Source organism: Polypterus senegalus, chromosome 10 (genome assembly GCF_016835505.1).
Source record: "Polypterus senegalus isolate Bchr_013 chromosome 10, ASM1683550v1, whole genome shotgun sequence".
NCBI lineage: Eukaryota > Metazoa > Chordata > Cladistia > Polypteriformes > Polypteridae > Polypterus > Polypterus senegalus.
In genome coordinates, this window is record NC_053163.1 from 166,939,559 (window position 1) to 166,964,145 (window position 24,587).

A 24,587-nucleotide genomic window follows, 5' to 3' on the forward strand; every position below is an offset into this window, starting at 1 on the left:
TTTGGAGAGAGTAAGTCCCTCATTTGGCCTGAGAACTTCTCGGTATATTCCTCCAGCGGAGTTGTAAGATGTGGTAGGTGAGATCTGGGCAACTTTGTTTAGAGTGCTACCCTCATGATTTGGTGTCTGGAGAAGTGCAATCCACAGGAATGAAAAATCAAAAAAGAGAATGCTTCATTATCTTTTTGGTTTCTCCTCGACAACAAGGAAATCAGGAAGAAATAAAACGGAGTGTTCTTTGTTCTTTGGTCTCGTGCTTCTCCAATTTGTCTCCTGAGAGAAAATATACCCCGGTATTCTCGAAAGGGTCTCTTTTTGAGTTTCAGCAGAGATTTCAGTAAAGTCACACATTGCGTTCAGATCTTCCAAGGAGTGTCTTGACATGTTATTACAATTTTTAAAGAGTTTATAGGAGTTATTGATGGTGAAGTGTATGGACAGTTGGCGGTAATGAAACATGATTCCCCGAGGGTGATCCGGCTCAAATTGTTGAGGACCTTAGTGGCTGGACCAGGCCAAGGGGATGCTCATGTAACACCTGGCTGTGGCAGATAGAGGGTCATTTCTGGAGGGTGACATCTGCCTGGGGGGATTCCAACAGGGTTCCTGAGGTGTTTTGTCCTGTGGTGGGTGCGGTAATGCACTGTACCAGTGCATGCTCCCCAACCTGACCTGACCTGACCTGTCTTTGTGTCATTTTGCCATGGAATGAAAGTGTTCTTTCCAAAAGAAGTATTACATCATCTCAGAAGGGAACGTCCAGGGTGCGATAAAAAGCTAATTAAGAAGTAGGGGGATCTGAACAACTGTGGACAGAAATTTCTCATTTAAACAGAATGAGGTTTAAGATGGAAAGGAAAGTCTGAATCTGTGTCAACGTTGCTGAACTAATGTAAGCCTAATATTTTTATTATTACTTTTCGTGTAATATTTTATCTTTGTCTTTTTTCCTGTGTTTCAACAAATAAGCTAAACTATTTTAATATTATTTTGATCCAGATTCTTACATTTTTTTTCTGACCTCGGAGGGGTCAACTTCATTGAATCAGAGTAATGGATATTTAAGCAGGTCTGTGAGGCCTTTGTGTGGTGTGCAGAAGGTAACCACACCTGCTAAAGTCTCCACAAGAGGTGGTCGGACCAGAGATTTGGAACTATGGGGTGAACCTTGAGGGCCCTAAGGTCACCATCACCTCCATATCTCTCACTGCTTAGCCTGGGAACGAGGAGTGGATAGCCTGAGATATTCCTGGGTTCTGGACAGAAGGGAGCCTTTCTCATTCCTGGAAACACCCGAGGCACTGGGGGATATGTGGCTATGCCGAACATGTGCTCCCCCCCGACATGGGCATGACCAGCCAACATGTGCCTGGCAAGTGTGTTCTTATAGAAGACACAAGTCTGGTCTTGGATGAGATGCTGCCATATTTGATGCTGTGAATTTCCCCTTTGGATTAATAAAGTATCTATCTATCTATCTAAGTCGGACACTGAAGATCTGCACGGATCTCCATTTCCATTCAACCTCTCCTGCTGTCTCCTCTTGGCCTTTTGTTTGGTTTACTGTGGATATCAGCTGTTGTCTACCCGTCACATCCTCAGATTTGTTTTTATAGACCTGACAATGAAGGGTGCTACTAGAGTCAAATCCGATAAAACCCACTTCCTTCCTGATTTGGAGCAGAGAGGCTGCAAATACAATTCAGATATGGCTGCTGATGCTCCCAGCTGCTTGCACACCCACACAACATCTGCTTAAGGCTGAAGTGGAAGAAAAGCATGGCTCACACTCGCCAAGGTGTTAGTCAGCCTGCGTTTGGAAACGTTTGGTCAGCGTGATTAAAGGAAGAAAGGAAGATCTCTCTCTGTAAGTGTATTTAGTCGATGATTTGATGCTAGTCTCAGCATATGAAGAGTTTGCTACCAAATCAATCACTACATGAAGTTTCCCCATTAAAAAAACAAAAATACTGAAGGTAGACTTGGAAGGAACTTGTGAAACGCTGTCACTGTAGGGCGAGAAAGAAGCCCAAGGCATTAATGTAAGGTCACCTGGAATGTGTGAACTACCTAGAAAATGGTATCTGGAGCATCCCAAAAGTTGAGAAGCGTACCCAAGACCACCCAGCTCAGGGCAGGTGCCCACTATACTATTTGTGCCTCGTTTGTGAACACCTCACTGGTCTTTCAATTGGGCCCAAAATCTCAAAACGGTCATCGAAGGTCATAAAGTCGCTGCACGCCAAGGTATGAGATGCATTCCGACGCAGTCCGAGTGGATTTCAGGTTCCTGTCAGTTTGAGTTTGTAAGACGTTGTTATGGCTAAAGAAGGTTTATGTATTCTGTTTTTATTTTTACAGGAGCAGCGCACATGATTTAATTTGAATATATTACCGCAAGAATAAACCGAATACATACAGATGTGGCGAAATGTGTGGGCCCCTTCCAGCTCAGCTGTAGGCCTCCTGAAATGTGACAAAATGAAAAGCAATTGTCCCCTGTACATCTGCATGCCTCTGAGAGGTCATCGAGTGAAGTAAAGCGTCTTCTTCTTCTCAAGTCCTTGAAACCAAAAGTTTACTATGCCATCCCAATGGCGAGCAGAGGCTATTGCTCTGTTGGTGGCCACATTGAGGTCCTCCATGGTGTGTGGTTCATCCAGGAATCAGCAGATCAGGAGGTGTTCCATGGTCTGTCTTTCCCTGCAGTCGCATAGGTCGCTGTCATCAGAGTATCCCCACTTGGTCATGTTGACTTAGGATCTGCCAGTCCAGGCTTTTCCATGTTGGCCAGTCTGGGTCACCGCCAGCAGGTAGATGTTCTCTCTCACTTCTGTGATCGATTGTGTTGATGTTTCTGATGTGTTCGTGCCATAAGTCAAACCTTTGTTGCCGTTGAGTCTAGAGGTCTCTCGAGTATGGAGCTTTTACGAGATTTGAGGTGTTTGGAGACATTGATATGGCTGTACAGTGGGCATCTGGTGGGTGGGGGGATCACAATAGGACTGTTCTTGTCCTGATCCCTGTCAGATTTATTGAAATCTGCAATCCTACTATGCACCTTAACCAAATAAAGTGATGAGTGACAAAGAGATCAAGTATGGCTTGTTCTACAAAGATCTTCTAAAATGGTCTGCACATATTTGTTGGGACCCCATAGAAAAGACCCTAAATAATTAGATTTGAATTATTTTTTCCAAACTTGCTGTTTTCTTGAATTTGTACTACACACCCATGATAAAACGAAGGATTCAAAGGAAGGAACAGCAGAGCTACTGTGAAATATGGAGGAAGTTCACTTATGTTTGGGGGGCCTTGAGTCTGTGCAGGGAACAATGAAATCTCAACACCATCAAGACCTTCTGGAGCGAAACGTCCTGCCCAGTGTCAGAAAGCTCTGCCTCAGTCGCAGCTCATGGATCCTCCAACAGGATAAGGAGCCAAAACACATAATGAAGAATGTCCAAGAACAAAACATTGGACTGTTCTGAAGTGGCCTTCTGAATTGAATCCTATGGAACATCCATGGAAAGAACTGAGTCTGGAGAAGGCCCCCTTCCAACCTGACCCAGCTGGAGCAGTTTTTACAGGACGGGTGGGTCAAAGGACCTGTGGACAGGCACAGAAGTCTCATGGAGAGCTCCAGGAATCGCTTGTGTGTAGGGAATGCAAACTCCCAAGGCTGTGCCACCAAATATGAGGTTGAGGGTCCCATCATGTTTGTCCAAGCCATTTTCATATGACATATTCTGTTGAATCCAAACTCCAAAACAAAGTCTGAGTTTTGTTAAATACGGGATAAGCAATGGTGGCTGCTGATGAGTTTTATTAGTTTCAAGTGATTTTTGGAGACAGTGAGGGGTTCTTCTGTTTTCATGGAGGGGTACCAACAAATTTGTCCATGTCTGTAGTTCACAAGTAATTATTGAATCAAATATTTAAAACATAAGGGGAACAAACACATTACCAATTACAAAATTGTATTTCATAAACAACAAAAATGTGAAATTAAAGAAACAGTTCAGCCACGGGATAGTGGCCAGTGACTCAAAGACGAGATGGTCAAGAAGATCAAAGCAACGAAAGCAGAAGAGGCCATTGAAGAACACAGCCGGAGAGAGCCAAGTGGCTGGAGCAGTGGGTGTCTTTAAGAAGCCCCCCAGGTAGCTGCAGCACCTGATGACATTCATCTAGCTGGAGGCATCAGTCCAGCAGAAAAGAAAGACAATAAAGGGCAAGTAACCAAAAAATGACACAAAACCAAACATGAAGAACTGCAATGCAAAAAATGTGAGGGCAAAAATGACAAAACCATAAATCGGGGCAAAATAATAGGTGGGGAAAACACTTTGTATGGTGGACTCCATGAAGATCCACTTGACTTACCCACAGAGGAGATATCAGCATACTGGTCCTCACTGGACTCCCGTTGAATGGCCTCCATGCGGCTCTTCTTGATGGTGGCCCTCCTGAGCACTGCGGGGTAAAGAGAGTGGGACGTTAGAATGCCGTGCCATGGTCCTCGGCTTAGGTGGACCACCAAGGCATGCTGGTATGCCCACATGTCCGCCATTCTTTTTTTTTTTTTTAATACTAGTTAAGCCCTGGTAAGTACGGCTGTAGAAACGAATGGCACACTGCCCTCCTGGCGGGACTCCATGCTGGCAAGGGTGGGAGATTTGGCTGAAAGGGTGCAATTTACAATTCAGCTTCCCAGCAGCTGAAGTGCGTTAGTGTTTGTTTTGTGTTGTTGCCGTGGAAACCGGGAGGCGCTTTGGGACCAATGGCTATTTTATTTTATTTTATTTTTTTCCTCCCCGGCGGCACATCTTTAACTGAGCAACGGCACATTTGATATTTTTATTGCCATCTCAACAATCAGAAAGCGAGATGAGTCACTGATTTAGCGATGCCACCTGAAAACTGCCGTAGCTCATGTGGGCACTGCGGCCCAATTTTGTCGTGCTGGATGCTGACTGCTTGCCCTCTCCGTTTTGTAGAATTCACGTCGGAGTAAACGATCATTCTAGATTAACATGCTCAGGGTGCTCCTGCCACTCGTGGGGTTGGCACCCCTGCACTTCACAGTCTTTTTTCCTGCCTCTTGGCTCCATGACTACAGCAGAACCGCAACTGGCGTAAATTCAAATTTTTACACAAATCAAAGAAAGAAGGGGAAGATGGCAACAATCACAACTGACACAACACGCCATTGTGGACCTTTTATACTTACGTAGCACAAAAGGAGAACTCTGTACTCTGTACTTCACGTGTACCTCTCTGAAAAAGAGGTACACGTGAAGAGTCGTGATATTCCCCAGAGTGGACTTTCTCGCCATTTTTTGCCGCAGCGTGTGACGATTCGAGGGAAACCATAATGCCCTTCTCGGTCTCAGCCATGGTGCCAGGAGAAAAAGCGAAGTGCGGTCCACCCGCCTGTATCAGAGCAACTTAAAGAGTGAGACACGTGCTCCTCAACTCTCACTTTCCATGGTGTCAGAAGAAGTGAGACCTGCACCTCCTGTACCCTCATTTGGTATCCAAAACCGATGCAAGATGCATGCCCCCCTTACTGTCACTCCATCTCCTTCACCCTGGTTTTTTGAAATGACGAGATGGATTACTCCACCATGGTGTATGAAAGAGTGAGACGCACGACTGCCTTGTGGTGAATGGTGTCTCAAGAAACAACGAGACACCTGCCCTTTCTCGGTCTCACCCATGGTGGTGCGAGCTGAAGCAAACTGTGGTGGTGTCATGGAGCAAGAAAGAGTGAGATACCGTAGGGGCCTTCTGCACTCTCATTCCAGATCCACCATGGCAGCGTGAGGAGGAGAACGATGTGTGCCTCCCAGTCTCTTACTCATTTCTGTGGTGGTGCACCTCCTGTACTCTGAGCTTCTTATGGTGGCTCATCTTAGGCGTCTCAAGGCTCAAGAGAAATTGAGGAGCTTCAGCACTGAGGAGTCGCTCACCTATGGCAGAAGCAGCAGAATTTCAAGGTGACCCCACGTCTATGCCGGCAAAACTCCAAGGTGGAAAGATGTCTGCAGCCCCCCGTACCATTCACTGGCCTGGTCCACAGCACCATCAGACAGGTTTTCAGCTGTCATTGGGCTGCAAATATCCAGGACCTGGTAACCCTGCCCACAGCGGCATGGCAAGAAGGGGAAATGCACATATCCTCTGCCATACTTGGCATCTCGGAGTGTGTTTCGTATATAAGATGAGGTCCTACCGTTTTTAGGAACGCGCCTCAGCCTGGCTGATGTGACTAAGAACGGATTCTTCGCCTTCCACGGTGGCACCGAGCGGAGAGTGACAACCCAGAATGGTTGGTTTCTAATCAAGTCCGAGGACTTCAGCTTCACCATAAAGTATGAGAAGGTTGGCCTTGTAGAAGAAACATTGACCGACTTACCATCAAGCGCGGATGTGCCTGAATTTTTATTTTCTTCGGCCAGCATAACTTCCTCTGTGGAAGAAAGAAAGAAAATAACTTTGAGTCGGCATCAGGAGGTAGTTTGGATTTATTCTGAGACATGGAGATGTTATGCAGTCAAAAATAACTGGGCCAAAAAAAAAAAAATGCTGAGCAGGAAGTGAAAATAAACCAAACAATGAAACGAGAACCGCAGCCGAAGGTACAGAGCACAGAGATCTGTAACTGGGAAGTTGACACAGTGAAACCCAGCCAAAGTTCTTTTTTAGAGAATCCGCAACCTTGGACAACTAGGAAAAGTGTGTGTGTGAGGTGCGTGACGTCACTTATACAACGGTGTAAAGCTCGGTGTCTTACCCTCCCAGCAATCCACTTCTAGAAACATTGTGGCGACAGTGGAAGAAATGGTGGCACCCGTAACAGAACAAACATTGCAACCTGAAAGACGTGAAAATCCTCTGGCCGCTAAAATTCCAGTCGTACTGCGACGTCTCATTTTGGAGCTGTTTTCGTAATAGTTAAATTGTTTTCACGCCTTTTTTTTGGCTCTGCGTTTTTTTATACACAAGCGGCACCATTGCTAAAGCATTACCACAGTGCTGTGAAAAAGTATGTGCCCCCTTCCTCAGGTTTTGTAGCTTTGTCTCAATAACTGGCTTCAGATCTTCAGAGCCAAACGGCTCATTCAGAAAGTCGCAGAGGGTCCTTGGAGAACATTCAGAGAACTGTGGGCTTCTCCGGCCTCTGCTCAGGTGAGAGTTCAGGACCTGGGAGAGGAGCAAGATGGAAACCTCTGCTATCCAAGAGAAACATCCGTGCAAAGAAACCATAGGATGAAGCATTTTAGGAATAATAAAAGATGAGTCAAAAGTAAAACTCTTTGGATGACAGGTGGCCCACTTGACAGGAAGAACATCAGACCGCCGAGAAAACCTGAGGATTCCAGTGCGACGGTGGATCTGGAAGAGCTGGCATTATTGAAGGAGCACAGGAATCAAGCACATTACTAGAATATTCTAGAGGAGAAAGTCTAGCCATCTGTCTGTGACCTGAAGTGGAAATGCAGTGGGGTTAGGCAGAAGGACAAGGAGCCAAAACACAAAAGCAAGTCTGCAGCTACTTGGATCAGAAGAAACAAATTGAAAGCTTTGGGTTGGCCGAGTCAAAGTCCTAAATTGAACCCAAAAGACTCGCTGAAATGGAACCGTCAAAACTGGGAAACCCACTGGTGTGTGTGAATTAAAGCAGGTCTGCCAGGACAACGATGAGAAAGACTGGCATCAGATTAGGGGAAATGTTTGGTGCTGCCAAAGGGGCTATGGAAATGGTGGAGCAAACACTCATTTCCTTCATTAAATGATTTCCTCGTTTAACAAACATTTTGTTCCTTGATTAAAGAAACTGATGATTCGAATACCATGCCGTGTGTTCACTTGGGTTCCCTTTCTCTAGTACTGAATTTTAGCTCAAGGTCATTGGGTAGGTCAGGTCAGGTCAGCTTGGGGAGCAGGCACTGTGTAAGAGACGGGCCGGGATGCCCCGGATATGGCAGGATGGGGGAAGGCAGCTTTTTTAGGACACTGCCTCCCCCAAGACGCTAGAGGGCAGTGCCCCGGATTCCCACAGGGCACCATGGGACTTGGAGTTCTGTATCTCAGCCTGCCAGGGGGTGCTGTGATTGAACCAGTGGACATGAGGTATCTGCTCGACCCCTGGAACTGCTGGCAGACCATGTGGGCAGAAGAGCATAAGCACTTCTGGACTGGACAATATATGAAGGACCACTTTAAACCCAGTCGGGCAGCCAGAGTCGGGTAGGAAGGTGGACACAGCTTGCTGGGATGTGTGGGGGAGAAAAGAAAAGGAAAGAAACAAAGAGAGAGAGAGAAAAAGAATAACTGTGGTAAGTGATGCTTATTTACTTCTGGCTGTGGTAGTAGAAAGCACTGTGAAGAATTTAAACAAAGATTCGTGATGCCTTTAACTTGTGTCCTAAGTGTCTGTCTGTTGGGTTTCACAACTGGTACAGCACCTTGACACGCGATGAAACAGCTCGGGATCCCGGTTGGCAACCCTCCAGGCAGACACGCAGTCCAGTCCCAGCCTCTGGAAATGACCCTCTATCTGCCGCTGCCAGGTGTTACGTGGGCGTCCCCTTGGCCTGGTCCAGTCCCTCGGGTCCTCAGCAGTGAGCCGGATCACCACGTGGCCGTAGTGCCGTAACTGACGCTCCCTCACAATGCAGGTCATGTGCCTCATCCGGTACCACGTGAGCAACACAAAGTCAAAGTAGCGGGTACACAAGGATCCTCCAAAGTGACACACATGAATTAGTCAAGTCTTCATAATGGGTTACTGAAGAGCATCCATGTCTCACCAACAGGAAGCACCAGGACTCTAAACACTTGGACCTTCGACCTTGTGCACCGGTAGTGCCACACACCCCTCAATGACCCCCCCCCGCCCATGCCCTCCCAATCCCTCCCAATCCGTCTACTGACTTCATAGACTTCAAGCATCGAAGTTGCAAAAACAGAGGATGTTAACAAAACACAAATACTTTATGACAAATCTGCAATGTAATGACAACCTTCATAACGTTGTGACCGAGATTGCGGATTCGCATAAGAAGTTTCTTGGTGCTTCTTAATTTACTGAATCTCGTTTCTCATTCCTGGTTCAATTCTTGGCAAAAATTTAGTTCACCGTTTTGGTGTTGAAGTTTCTTTGACCGCATGGAAACAAACTTTTGCTTGGTTTTTCAACTACATCTCATTTTCCGACTGCTGGGACTTATAAGAAGAAAAATAAAAAGAGGTTCAGGTAAATGGAATCGGACGTGCACTGCCGACAAGGCGACAGGCATCGAGCCTTTTGTCCAGCTCACCTGCTCGGTCTATCCAGGCTCGATAGCCGTTGAGCTCCCGCTCGATCTGCTGTTGTCTTCGAAGTTTCATGAAGGCCCTGCGGTTCTCCACTCGCTCTCTTTCTTTGGCAAATTCACTGCAAGGCAAGACAAAAAAAAAACGAGCCTACTCAATGTGCTGGCCCATCTTGTGTGGTCTGATGCTCAGGGAACAAACAGCAAGTGACAAGTGGACAAAACCTTCTTCTGGGATCCCTTTTTGTTATTCGTTTGGCGTTACACAAAGAAAAGCGCCCCCGAGAAGAAGACCCCAAGTACTGACTGTGTGTCTGGGGAACCAACAGAGTTTCATTGTGAGAGCCGTGAGTCTCCGTATGGCGGGTACACCAATGTAACGGAGTATGGGCCCGTATGTAGGAATGGTCGCCCAGAAGGCTGCCACCTCTTCCTCTCCACTTCCAACGTCTCTCCTTCCAGCCACGATGAGTGAAAAACACATAGCAGTAGGACACATCATCATCCAACTACCAGTCCTTGAAAGGAGCAGGCGGCGGTTCAGGATGTTATGATCTGCTTGGCTCTCCAACTCAAAAGGTGGCCTTACCTCCAAACAGGTTCAACAGAAAATGGGACCAAGGCGTCCAATTCAAAAAGGTGGAAAGGGAGAGGGGAACCATGGCCCACAAAAACAAAGATTCATTACATTTGGAGGATGTATGGACACAAGAAGTTCAGAGCAAGGAGGAAATTCAAACACAGAATCCAAAAAAAGGTTTGTCAGGAGAGACGTGGCTTCACGTAAACTAAAGCATGTCCACAATCAAAAACATTTGAAGTGATGTGGGATTACAACCGTGTCTCCTAATCCTCCATGGGGTTTCCCACCACCAGCCTCATCTGAGAGACTTACCCTGAGAGAACTCCCAGCACCAGGTTGAGAACGAAAAAGGAGCCGATAATAATGAGCGGGATGAAGTAGAGCCAGTTCCAAGTCGAGCCTAAGGCATCGTTGGTCTGAAAAAGAGAAGGAGAAAGAGATGAAGATCCCGTCAGCAAATCCACCACACGCCTCTGCCCAGTTACCTATGCGATGGTGACCTTGTAGGGACTGTTGGGGGTGTGAAATGGCTGGCATCTTCAAAGAGTGGACCCGCTTAAGTTACATGTGCCACAAGCAGACGGGTGGCATCCATCAAAACCTTTTTATAATTTGGATCAACGTGAACGAGTGCATTCATGGCCCAGAAGACGTCAGAGATCCTCATCCCTCAAGTGGATTAAAAGCCACGATGGTATGAAGACCTACTTCATTCAGCACAACTTGGTCAAAGTGTGAATGCGATGCTTGGCACAGGAGACACTCATATTTGACCAACCATTTGACTCCACCATCACACTGCCTGGAATTAGACACCGTAAAGTCAAGAAGAGGACTGTGAGTTCCACAAAGAAATGCTGGGGCGCCAAACTGGTTATCCTCGTTTAATGAACCAAAATAGAAAATGGCCACCATGGGTGAAAAATTAAATCTAGAAAGATCAGCGTTTCTCAACCTTTAAGTATTTGCGACCCAAATTTTCATAACAGTTTTAATCGTGCCCCCCCCCCAACATTTTTTTGAAATGTAGATGCATATTTTATTATACCTACTTAACTTTTATTGACATTTATCTAACTCTCTATTTATTGTTCTAGTATCAGAATTTAGTTTAAGTTAATTTGTTTTGGTTTCAACAGATGTTTTTTTTCATATTTTTAATTCTTGTTTTCTTTTTTTCACATCTTTGTGCCCCCCTTTTTGTTACTTCGCGCCCCGCTAGGGGGGCCCACCCCACAGGTTGAGAACCACTGAGATAGATAGATAGATAGATAGATGTGAAAGGCACTATATAATAGATAGATAGATAGATAGATAGATTAGAAAGGCATTATATAGTAGATAGATAGATAGATAGATAGATAGATAGATAGATAGATAGATAGATGTGAAAGGCACTATATAATAGATAGATAGATAGATAGATAGATAGATAGATGTGAAAGGCACTATATAATAGATAGATAGATAGATAGATAGATAGATAGATAGATAGATAGATAGATAGATGTGAAAGGCACTATATAATAGATAGATAGATAGATAGATAGATAGATAGATAGATAGATAGATAGATAGATAGATAGATAGATAGATACTTTATTAATCCCAAAGAAGATCAAAGGGTTACAGCAGCACACAAAAAAGCACAAATAAGTGAAGTATTATAGATATCTTACATATCCTAACAAGGTACCAATACACATGCTGCATAACACGAATGATCTACAAATAAATGAACAAAGTATTTATAAAATGCCTGATGTTTCTTACATCACCTTTATCTAGTGATGCTGTTCAAACAAAGATCAAACTTTTATATGTCCATATGGGGTGCATTTACTTTTTCACACGATGGGAATTTATCATTTAGGGTGAATATGATTGTGAAGGTCCAGACAGGCACATGGGGGTCTCTGAGTTTTTTTGTATTCCGTTTCCTTTGACACCCTGTACCCCACCTTCCCTACGCCTGCCTGTTTTGACAGTTACGTCCTGGGCTGGAGCGCCCCCTGGTAAGAGGAACACAGACTTGACCTTTTTCTCCAATAGGCCTGGGCCTGCACTCCTACACACACACACACATTCCGTTCAATTGCCATCATGGCTTTGGTCCTCGCAGATTTAAAAGGCTGATGCGTCCCCTTCACTTGAATCCATTGGCGGGCTGTCGGCAGAGCAGAGCCTTTGAAGTGAAGTGCCATTCAACGCGCCATATTTTCTCGGCCTCGAAAGCTGGTCCTATTCATCTGACAGGTTTGTTGCCGGGCAGCCTGTAATTAAGGGATGAAACGCGTTCCCTCTCTACAGATTCATATTTATTCTGGAAAAGCTCAAATAGCTTAACCTGCGCCTAAGTGCTCCTTAAGTGTTTAATGCAATCTGACGCCACCAAAAATCAATGCACCTGAGAAGGATTCCAATTGATTGCCGTTACGACACAAATGGCAGAGACGTGGAGCTACGCTCGATATGAATGGTGGGACGGTTAATGCAAAGAGGGTCAGCAGGTGGCGCTGTCTCTTCAGAACTGATTCAGTGTCACCTGGAGCCATTTGAGTAGCGCGCGCCGGAGAGGCGCTAGTGGGATTCAACCTTCAGATAAAGTAAAGTTTAGTTATTTTAATTCTACCTAATTGGTTTAAAGGGGAACGGACGCTTTTTTTCTAACATATGATAGCGAAAAGTACTGAAATGGGCGCTGTGGAAAAATCGCGGCGTGGAACGACATAGCAAAAAACAGATGGCTTCACGCCCGGTGGGCTACAGTTGAGCTGCTGGAGGAACTCAAAGTCCCAAGAATCAACACGGCAGTGCGTGTTATACTGACAGAGGCCAGCAGGCTGCGTTGATTCTTGGGATTTCGAGGCTACATCTAAATACATACACAGTATAATAATAATAATAATAATTCTTTACATTTATATGGCACTTTTCTTACTACTCAAAGCACTCAGCAATTGCAGATTAAGGGCCTTGCTCACGGGTCCAACAGAGCAGTGTCCCTTTTGGCATTTATGGGATTTGAACCGTCAACCTTCCGATTGCCAGTGCAGATCCCCAGCCTCAGAGCCACCACTCTGCCTCACTCCAGTATGGGTGACGGTGTGCTGCGCTACACTGGCGTCCCTCCTGGGCAGGACTGGTTTCTCAAGCTACCAACTTGGCATGGCTTTTGGAATGGACTAGATAGGGTCAGAAAGTGCTCTGAGTATGGCATAGGCACTATATAAGTAAAACGTGTTATAATTGTTAGAAAAAAGGGGTGACATGGTGGCCTGTTGATGCTGCTGCCTCATAGCCCAGGGGTCCTGTTTGGCTCCAAACCAAAATATTTGGGGGTGGGGCATGATGTCATAAATCTCCCAAAAATCCATATGACATTATACCTGACAGCATAGGTGGGGGGCTAAGCCCAGCTAAATGACCTCCTGGTGCCAGGCCTGCTGGCAACCACCCTGAGCACCTATCTTTATCTTCATGACTTAACCCAAGCTTTCTGTGGGTACTGCCATTTTATTTTCCCATTTCTTCTTAGGCTAATTGACCCTGGGTGAGTGAGTGTGCCCCGCAGTGGACTGGTATTGCATTCATTATTGGCTCCAGGATGCTGCCCAGTTCTACTGGCATAGTCAGCATTGCTCTTTGGCCCTCTAATGGACTAATTTACAAAAAAAAAAAAATGCATACACGTGAAAGGCACTATATAACATATATGGCATTTATGGATGCGGTGGTCTCTAAAAGCGGACCTCGTTCAATGACCAGAGCGACTCGTCTTCACATTGGGTGAGTGAGCAGGAAAAACAAGACTTTGATTTGACCTGCAGCCAGGGGGCGCTCTGAAGGGCAGACAGCACGCCTTTCACTCACCAGGTGACACGCTCTTTTGAGGCTCTAAATCTTTGAGAGTTGCCCACATGAGCACCCAATGGCTGTGAGGTGACCACGAAGCGCCCAGGCGATGATGACAATAGGGGGTGCTCTAGAGTGATGTCTTCAGTCCACAGAGGTGCTTCAGGGATGACAGGAGGAAACAGAAATGACTTGGACAAGGGTTCAAGTGGCAGGAAGAGTGTGTATGAGGTGGGCACCGCCACCCATTAGAGAGAAGGCTCAAGTAGGTTTTCACCTTTCCCTTTAGATGTTCTCCCCTCCTTTCTTTAACCCACCAGTCCGCTTACAGTAACCATCCCCCAGGAAGTGTAACGACTGTGTGCCCAGTACCACCCCTCCAGGTGTCAATTCCCATGCCTGGCACCTTTCCTTTGGCACTTTTATTTCACCCTTTCTCTCGTGCTTTTGTTTGAAAAGCAAAACTTAACAAAAGTTAAGAAGCTGGGAGCTCCTCGACAGCAGCGCCGAGCCGAACTCTCCTCCCACCCGCCACATGCCACGCTCAAAGGTTTCATTGTTTGCTCAGAATGTGCCATCATGCAGGAGGCGCAGAAGCTGCCATCTGATTCAGGCTTCTGAATCTGAGGTGGGCACTCACTGGGCACATGCAAATGATGCCAGGGCGCCGGGTGTGGGAGGTGCTGGCGAGTGTGTGCATGTGGGTGTGTGTGCCTGCTCTACACATACAACTCTGTTCAATACAAGTGCAGAGCTGAAATATAGCGCCCCCCATATGGCATAGCAAGGGTAAAGGGGTGTGGGGGGGCACACTGCCTTTCTAAATTTGTTTCTGGAACAAGGACAGTGAACCACACCTGACATTTTGAAAGGCATTAGATCTGATCATGATTAAATTATGGGATGGCTAAAGGATCCAAACAGCTTATATGAAAGGCGTGTGACAGATGGCCAGGACCATTACCCGGCCAGGATGCCAGCTGGGTGGAAGGACAGAGGGAGAGAGAGAGCACAGTTGGGACATTATCTTCTCTGGGATGCTAGAGGGCAGCCCATGGGTTGCTGTGGCACCAAGGATTCCCACAGGGCATGCTGGGAATTGGAGTTGTGAGCAACCCCGTTGGGCTCTGTGGGCACTGCCAGGGGGCACTGCCGGAAGAAGGTCAAGGAACTCCTGGAGCACTTCCAGGTGAGTTTGCTGGAGGAGGAGTGGAGATGGAGAAATGGAAAGAGAGAGGAAGAGACAAGGAAGAAGAAAGGACTGTGTTTATTTGAGCATTTGGTGCTTGGGCTGTGCTGTGTAGCGGGAAGCAAAAGGAAAGAGCTTCTTCACTTAAAATAAAGGTGGGCTGTGTCTGTTGTGTCCGGGGTTTGGGAAGATGTACGCCCCCTGGTGGTCCACAGGCGCTATATCGGAAGATCCATCAAAGAAGTAATGAAGGAGCCATTGGATTGATTGTGAAGCCCACTGGGCGGTAGAGGGCACTTTCAATGGTGCTTTTGAAAATCAATATTGAATAACGGCATGGCTAAATGATTCAAGCAGCTTATGTGAAAGGCGCTATATAAAATGATCAATCAGGTAGTCATTTAATGGATTGTGAAGCAAACCCAGCAGCAGAGGGTGTTTTCAATGGTGTCATCTAAGATTAACATTGAATACCAGCTCGACAATTCAAAGAGCTTTTATGGAAGGCGCTATATAGAACGTTTGATCAATGACGTAATCAAAGAGCCATTTGATTGATTGTGGAGCAAACCTGGCAGCACAGTGCATCTTGAGATGTGCCACTTATTGTCATTCTGCTGGGCACGTGGTCAAGTGAACTCCCCCTAGTGGGTGTTTCTGGAACTCCATCCTAAAGCCACCTATTTGTCCAGGCTGCCCACCTCTGTTCTCCAATTCATTCTTCTCCATCCCACCATTAAGGTGTAACGGCTTTTCCAGCTGCTAACGGAGAAGCTGTGAAGCCATCAGCCGACGGCAATGAAATGTGGCCATCTTGCCAGTGAGAGGACGCTCAGCATGTCACCCACTTACCCCGTGACCATTCTCTGCCCTGACGAGTCGTCATTTCCTGTCAGCTTCACAAAGGACTTACGTTATAGAGAACGGTGGTCCACCCCTCCATGGTGATGCACTGGAAGACGGTTAGCACGGCAAACAGGATGTTGTCAAACTGTGTGATCCCATCGTTGGGGCCGATCCAGAGCTCTTCGCACGCGTAGTTTGGGGGGCACTTCCGCTCTCCACAGGGGTACTCCGTCTCGTATGGCTCCCGATAATCGGACCCTGCAAGGGAACAACAGGAGTGTGGCATAATGCAGCTGTGCAAGTCAAAGGCTTCCGCCCCATAAATGGCCAACTCCGATTCTAATTAGCATAGACCACACCCACAATCACAACACACAGGAAAAAGCTGTAAAGATGGAGGCCCACCCAGGAGACCCACCCAATGCCCTTTGCCAGATATTCCAAACTGAAAAGGCCTGCTAGGTTAGACATTCAAAATAAAAAGTGTCCAAACTCTTTTGGCATTCCAGCTGGCACCACGTCAACCCCTCGATGTCCACAAAGAGTTGGGATTTCTCATTAGCTTACAAAAGGAATGACTGCTGACCCACAGTATGGGGTTTAATGCTCTTCGCCATGCCAGGTGGTCAACCAGGAAGCCAATCTCCATTTACAAAGGCTTGGAAATCATCTGTTTTACTATTCAGGCAGGTGGAGCAGCCCCTGGCCAATCACATTACAATCTAAATCAGCATTGGGGGCGGATCCCATTCGTAAAATTGTGCTGAGTGAGTGGGCGTGGCTTTGTGAGAATGAGTGACTGCAGCCCAGCCATCTAATGGGGGTGTTGGTTTCTTTCTGCAAACTCATTTTTCTAGGATGATTATGGGTGGGAGGGTGAAAAGGCAGGGTGGTCCTTCAAAGTCTGATCCTCCTTCTCATGGCCACAATGCACACAAGTGACCTAACAAGCTGACCTACTTCTGTCACCTGGGTGGCTTGTGTCACTGTCACCGACTGACGTAGTGCCAACACACTGAACACTATTACACCCAACCTGGCTTTAATTTACTTATCTTCAGGCAAAGGCATGCCTGCTTTTGACCCCCAAACAGATCCCCCATAAGACCCGCCATGGTTTAATCTTGGCTCGAACCTCCCTCCTTGCTCTCATGGCCTTGAGTGGTGACCTCCTGTGACCAACATGTCCAGCTTTGCACGTCTCTCTATAAAAGGGTCACCATTATCATAAAGACCACTATAGACCACACACCCCCACTTTTCCAAGCCCCTGGGTAGCATCACCGGCTTTACCTGTCAGGTTGGCAAACTTGTAGCAGGTTTTGTGCAACTTTCCACTGTAGAACTCCAGGCCGATGATGGCAAACATGAGAATGGCGAAGAAGAGGAGCAGACCAATCTGGAGAAGAGGCACCATGGCTTTCATTATGGACTTCAGGACGATCTGCAGGCCTAAGAGAAGGTAAGATTAGCGGGCTTGTGGTGAAAGGCAACACATATACTGTACAGTCAAAGTGAAAAGTGTGTGAGCCCTTTGGAATGATCTGGTTTACTGCATGGATTGGTCATAAAGAGTGATCTGCTCTTCATCAAAGTCACAGCCACTGATCTACACGAGCTTGAGCTTAAGCCAATGACACAGAAACGTCTACTCTTTCATGTCTTTATTTTACAAACGCATTCAACGTTCACAGTGGTAGTGGAAAAAGTAAGTGAACCTTGGGATTGAATAACTGGTTGACCCTCCTTTGGCAGATCAGACCTGCACATGGTGTGGGGGGGGAAATTTGAGCCCCTTCTTCCCTGCAGAACTGCCTTAACTCCTCCATATTCTTTGGTTGTCTTCTGTGTGTGGCTCAATGGGATTGAGGTCTGGGCTGTGGCTGGGCCGCTCACCAAGGCCGAGTTTGTTCTTCTGAAGCCATCGTGCTGTGGATTTGCTGAGATGTTTGGGCTCGTTGTCCTGTTGCATCACCCGGCCTCTTCTGAGCTCAAGTTGACGGACAGACACCCTCACATCATCCTGGAGAATCTGTTGATAAACTTGTGAATTCATTTTTCCCCTCCATGATGGCAAGCTGGTCCAGGCCCTGATGCAGCAAAGCAGGCCCAAATCCTGATGTTCCCTCCTCCACCATACTTTGCTGTAGGGGTGATGTTTGGATGTTGATATGCGGTGCCCTTTTTACGCCAAATGAAGTTCTCCTTGTTCCCCCCCAAATAGTTGGTCTCATCACTCCACAAAACCTTCTCCCAGTCCCGTTGTGGAGGTTTCCCCAAGTGCTCTTTCAGCCATGTTCTTCTTTGAGAGCAGTGGCTTCCTTCTTGGTGGCCTGCCACGGACTCCTTTCTTGTTCAGTGTTTTGCGTGTAGTTGACTCGTGAACGGAGACGTAAGCCCATTCTGATGACTTCTTCAAGTCCTTTGCTGTCTCTCTAGGGCAGGGGTGGGCAATGTCGGTCCTGGGGAGCTGTAGCGGCTGCAGGTTTTCATCCCAACCCAAGTGCTTAATTAGAAACCAATCCTCGCCAATCTCAGACCTTATTCACTTTGTATGGCTTGTTAGTCTGCAATGCAAGGTTCTTAAAATTGTAGATTTTGGTTCCTTTCCGAAGATATCATCCAAATGATTTGAAGCCTTAAATGGATCATTTTCAGTCAATTAACTGTTTTATTAAATCAAACAGTGGATGATGAGCACACACGGATGTAAATGGATGGAGAAGAGCTAACTGCTTTGCCATTTAAATCTCATTGCTAATAAGGAGCCATTAAAACAGTGAGTGCAGCTGTTTAAGATTGAAATCAGCAATTAAGGGTGGGGAACCTCAGCAAGTGAGACCACTAAAATGAAGCATCAAAATGTCACTTAAGAAATAAGGGCTTCATCAGCAATAATAAGAAACAAACACCTGCAGCCACTGCGGCCCTCCAGGACCGACACTGCCCACCCCTGCTCTAGGGTACAGATGTCGAACTCCAGCCCTGCAGGTTTTCGTTCTAACATTCGTCACCATTAGTGAGCCGTTTTTGCTGCTAATGGACGTCCTTTGCCTTTGTGTTAATTAACTTGACTCAGGCCCCTTAGTTGTCTCTTTTTCCTTAATCAGCAGCCAAACAATAAGGAGACACAATACAAGGCGCCACATCACACAACATCTGAAAACAAAGAGAGGTGAAGGTATCAGAAAGGCTGATCTCACATTTTGACGGTGTTCTCAGAAAAAACAACACTTTCAGAAACGTCTGCTGTAGCAGAATGAGAGCAGCAACAAGCCGTGGAGTTAAATAACGGCTTTAATTAACAACAAGGACTGGCTTCTCGTTAAGAAACTGGTTGGAGTTTGAAATCCCAGTTTAGCTGGTCACCTGGTGGCTCGTTTCACGTCTCGTTTCTGTTTGGCTGCCATTTAAATGGAGAAAAGAATCAATTCGGAGGACTGAATCCTTAAAAACGGGGCTATTAAAATGAAGGGAAAAAGAATTTAATTAGCGGTGAAAACTGGTCACTGATTAGGAAGACGGTGAGAATGAAAACCTGCAGCCACTGTGGCCCTCTGGCACCCCTGCTCCGGGGGTTCTTCTTGACCTCACTGCTGACTTTGCGTGGTGATCTTGGGGTCATCTTGGCAGGGCACCCCCTTCTAGGCGGAGTGGCCACAATACCAACTTGCCTCCATTTAAAGACACCTTGCCTAACGGTAGACTGATGAAGATCTCAGATCTTTGAGAGGACTTTGTCACCCTTTCCAGCCTCTCCATCGTAGCTCTTCAGACAGCTCTTTTGTGCGAGGCGTGACTCCCACCTGGATATGCTTCTTGTCAAAAGCTCCAACTCAAACTTCATGCTGTTTTTGATCGATCAAAGTCATTCTGGGCAGCACCTCTGAACACGTTTCATTAAATGGACTCCACGTGTGCTAAATTCGGACTGCAATGAGCTTTTTAAAAACTCGTTAGCTTGGAGTTCACTTACTTTTTCCAACCGTCAGTTTCACAGTTTGAATGATTTATTCAATACGGTCAAAAATTCTCTGAAAATCTGTGCATCTTTAGTTCTAGGAGACGGTGTGTGTTCATTCTGCGGTGGGTTGGCGCCCTGCCCGGGATTGGTTCCTGCCTTGCGCCTTGTGTTGGCCGGGATTGGCTCCAGCAGACCCCCGTGACCCTGTGTTCGGATTCAATGGGTTGTAAAATGGATGGATGGATGTTTGTTCATTATGGTGACTGACATGAAGATACGACCAGGTTTTATATGGGAATTAGACATAAATAGAGAGAATTCCTAGGGGTTCACATAATTTTTTACTTTGACTGTACATGAAGATTAAATACATTGGGTGGTCCAGATCTAATTATGCAATTTTCATTAACTTATTAAGTTTATTACATAGAAAATCACCTGAAAAATCCCGGACCATCGAGAAGTGTGCGAACTGACGACATGAAGAATCGCCTTCGCGCCGAACTGGAATCGTCCCGCCATAACTCAAAGTCATCCAGACGATCTGGAGCTGCATAATTCGATCAGGACCCCCCTGTGAATACTTTCTGACACAGAAGACCCCTAGAGCTCCATCTGGAGGCCCTGAGGCTCGTAAACACCTGAGACCCTCTTAACATTTAATGGGACAGGCGCCTCTCGAGTAGCAACTAGAAAATACTGCCATCTAGTGGATCGGGGAATGTCCACTGCCTTTCCAATAATAGTCCCATGGCCCACAACACAGTCAGCATGTCTAGCGCCCCCTGCCGCTACCTGTTATTCCTATGAGTGTCGTCACACATCTGCACTACGGGAGTGTTTTGTAGTCTCTGCTTATAGAAGTAAACGGGGAGACAACTTTGGGTAAGACTCCGTTTTTTAACCTCTCCACTCCTTGGGATTAGGAGCCCAATGAAGAGCCGTGTTGACACTTCCTGTCCTTCCCAGTAGCCCCGCCCCTTCTGGTCATCCCGCTATATGAGAAACAACACAACTAGAAGCTGGTAGTCATTCATAGGACCACATCATCCGGGGCCAGAGAAGCAATCCCGAATGACTTTATTCGTTGTTCCTTTTTTTTGTTTGTCACATTGTTGATGTTAAACGAGGATCTCAGGGGTGACCCCAACACGTTACTTTGTCGTGCTTCCTTTTTTGTTCCGCAGTCTTCTACCCACAGTGACCTCTGCCTGATGCCAGCCCTCTCAATCTTAACATCCCCTACTCGCTCTGTTTAGCTGCTTTGGCCTTGCACTCCCTTGCTCTTTCTTTCTTTGACTCCCAGAGAGTTTCACTTGATTAAATAAAGATATCATACGCCCGCCCTGTAAAGTTCACCTCCAACGCATCAATCAAAACCGTGTCAAGTGTCCGGGGTACTCACTCGGTATTCCAGACACCAGCTTGAGGGGCCGGAGGACTCGAACTGCTCGCAGGGTGCGCAGGTCCACGTGTGTGTTGATGTGAGCGCCCGCTGTTGCCAAGATGCTGCAACACAAAACAAGATTGTCAAATGAAAAACTGTGAGCACCTCAGGTAAGTTACATCGATTACTGAGTCTGGGGTTTCAGTACCGCCCTGCCTGTGCAGAGTTTGGATGGTCTCCCATGTTTACGTGCGTTTCGGTTTTCTCTGAGGAGCAGCATTACAAACCAAACCAGACGCAAATCATAGAAGTGCCTGACCGGGAAACGTCCATGTTTCTGAAAAGCCTCGCTATTATTAACAGGGCATATCATCGGGTGGAGAAGGAGATATTTCAAGTGTTAAAAATGATGGATGGAATTAATAGAATCGACCCCAGTTGTCACTTTAAGAACACCCACGACAATCGGATGCTTCGTAAGGGTAAATTTTGCACAAATAATAAAACGTTTTTCTTCATGCGGGCCACGTGGAGTAGGTGACCAGATAGTGCAGTGGAGAGCAGAACTTCATGGGACCTTCTCATCTCGACTTGATGTTAATCGCGAACGATCGCGGTGAATACGATGGACGAGCTCGTCACAATTTCTCACACGTTCTCCGACTCCTTGTCACACGTGTGCGCATTAGAGACGGTTTAAAAGGCTTTGGCGATGGCCGTTCTCCGCTGGCGCTGCGTGATAACGTCTCCTGGTTTCCACCTTCTGCGACCCTCCTTCTCCGACGTCACTTTCGGGGTCTGCTCACCCGGACCCACCTCTTCCTGCCCGTTTGCCAACATATCCAGAAGAACCGCCATGTTGGGCAGTCCACTCCTTGAGACTTCCCGCCTTTGATGGGCGTTTTTGTTGTATTTTTGCATTTTGTTTCCATTACTTGGGGGGTTTGCCCCAAACACTCTTTAGCGGTCTCTGCCTTACGGGTTTGGATGACGTGGACAAGACAGCGGCGTGTTGACTGACAATTCTTTTGCCTTTTCACAAAATACTTCCTGACAGGACGGACCCTTTTTTTGTCCGACTCAAACCCAACACTCGGATCTTGAAAGTCCCTTTCGTTGCGCCGATGCACAGACTGAACGTTTAAAGCGGCGGCGACGCGCCGGAAGGCTCCAAATGGCTGAGTGTGAGAGTTAATTATGTAACTCGTGCTACGTGATTAGACAACATCGGCAAGACGAATTAGCAGTAATTGAGTAAATTTTCTAAATGCATTTTCCGCACTTTGCCACTTATAATGCAGCTATTTTCGTAACAGAGCTTTGAGCATCGAGTGTTGGGGGGAATGAAAACCTTAATAAGAAAAGAAACGAACTGCACTGGATTAATGGATTAGGATGATGGACTGAAGTATTAATCATCAAACTACTGAATGAGCAACCAAATAATCAGCCATTCAACTGATAGGTAGATTGATTGATTGATTGATTGATTGAGCCATCAGTTAATGACCTGATATGAGGGCGGCTCGGTGGCGCAGTGGGTAGCGCTGCTGCCTCGCAGCAAGGAGGCCTGCAGGTTCGTTTCCCGGGTTCCCCCCTGCATGGAGTTTGCATGTTCTCCGCGTGTCTGCGTGGGTTTCCTCCTACAGTCCAAAGACATGCAGGTCAGGTGCATTGGCGATTCTAAATTGTGTGTGTGCCCTGCGGTGGACTGGCGCCCTGCCCGGGGTTTGTTTCCTGCCTTGCACCCTGCGTTGGCTGGGATTGGCTCCAGCAGACCCCTGTGACCCTGTAGTTGGGATATAGCGGGTTGGATAATGGATGAATGGATGACCTGATATGTGCTGGCTGGGTAGTGGCGACCTCCTCAACAAGTTTGTGGGATTGGCGAGTTTCAAACTTCTGGAGACGGTGACATGGCGGAAAGGGAAAGAACGGCAGCGCCATCTGCAGGCTGTCAAGTTATGGAATACCCGTGCCTTCCGGTTGGAAAATACGGGTACACATTGTGACGGCATGAAGAAGAACTCGAGTGGCAACATCTGCTGAGAGTCAAACCTAATGCAGGAGGCGCCTCAGTGACGAGGAATGAGAAACAATAAGAGGAAAAGATGCCAAGATTTATAAACCATGGCAGGTCTTATATGGGGGTCAAAAGCAGGCATGCCTGCAAATTAAAGCCAGGGTGAGTGTAATAGTGTTCAGTGTGTCGGTGACAGTGACACAAGCCACTCGGGTGACAGAAGTAGGTCAGCTAGTTAGGTCACTTGTGTGCATTGTGGCCATGAGAAGGAGGATCAGACTTTGAAGGACCACCCTGCTCTCAGGTACAATATTATAATGGCTTTGCACCCGTAATTCTCCTAGAAAAGAGGCACTTGGCATGAATACGGGGGGCACTGAGCAGCTGGGTCATCGTCTGTCTCTCTGTCACGCCAATACTCGCAAACTGCTGGGGCTAAAAACCTTAATCCTGCTCTCAATTGAACTTAATGAGCTGATACGCTCTGGAAAGTCAAGTCATTTGAGATCACGGTGACCCCGAAAAAGGAAAACTGATCGAGAAAGCGACAAGCGGGGCCACCTGCGGAGCGTCTTACTGCTTTATTGTAAATTAAAGCCCCGTCCTCGCCAGACTCCCGCTGCACACGTTTCCTGAGTTCATAATCAAGTGTGAGCTTTCTGTTTAGTGATCATCAGCCGTGACTCAGAGCTTTGTAATGAGAAGAAGGAAAAAGTTGTGCGGCAACATCTGCTGAGCGTCGGGCGCATCACGGAAGGCACTCTAATACGGCATACAGAGCACAAGAACGCAGACCAGAGAGATAAGCGCTTGCTTTGCGGGGTCCTCACTGTGCAGCCGTATTTTTTTTCCACGGTGCACCACTTTTATTTGAGCGCCGGAGGTCCGCGTCTTCCCTGGTCACTCGCTGTTTGTAAAGTTCATGCATTTCTTACTTCAATTATCCTAATGACCTTAAAACTTCACTTAGCTACACAGCAGACCACCCAGATAGAGGATGACCCCCTAGAGGGCGGCGTCTGTGTCCTCCATCTAAACCGAGCAGGCGAGCGGCCTGCTGTGACTTGAGATTTATGGTGCCAGCGGCTGGCGATGCAGACAGGTCACCGTCCCAGACGTCTGGACGGGGGTCACTCACCGTCTCGTGTGGACCATCTCAGGCTCCGCAGACACAACATTCTCAATCTACTTGCCTATAAAAATCAGATTAATGTCCAAATTATGGCTGATGTAAGTGGAAGCTCTGCAGACTTTTTAAAGTCTTTCGTATTTTTTACTGCCATTAATCTTTTTCATGGCACGGCCTTATAAATTTCTACAGCAAGGCACACAGTCTGCTCAGTCTATTAGAGACAGAAATGGAAGACAAAAAATGAAAGTAACACGAAAAGCAGAAGCGTAAAACACCAGGCTGATA

At 46.8% G+C, this 24,587-nt stretch overlaps 1 protein-coding gene across 11 annotated transcripts in view; it reads right to left on the minus strand.

Moving 5' to 3' along the window:
• Positions 1-24,587, minus strand: part of LOC120537999 (voltage-dependent R-type calcium channel subunit alpha-1E) — a 368,732-nt gene that overhangs the window by 123,584 nt on the left and 220,561 nt on the right. For all 11 annotated transcript variants that reach the window (XM_039767331.1, XM_039767338.1, XM_039767337.1 and 8 more), the window contains exons 6-12: positions 21,166-21,269; positions 17,090-17,248; positions 15,864-16,054; positions 10,219-10,322; positions 9,330-9,445; positions 6,422-6,475; positions 4,387-4,476 (exon numbers count right to left, since the gene is read on the minus strand). In XM_039767331.1, coding sequence (XP_039623265.1) covers positions 4,387-4,476; positions 6,422-6,475; positions 9,330-9,445; positions 10,219-10,322; positions 15,864-16,054; positions 17,090-17,248; positions 21,166-21,269 — 818 coding nt within the window. The remainder of the gene's footprint in view (positions 1-4,386; positions 4,477-6,421; positions 6,476-9,329; positions 9,446-10,218; positions 10,323-15,863; positions 16,055-17,089; positions 17,249-21,165; positions 21,270-24,587) is intronic.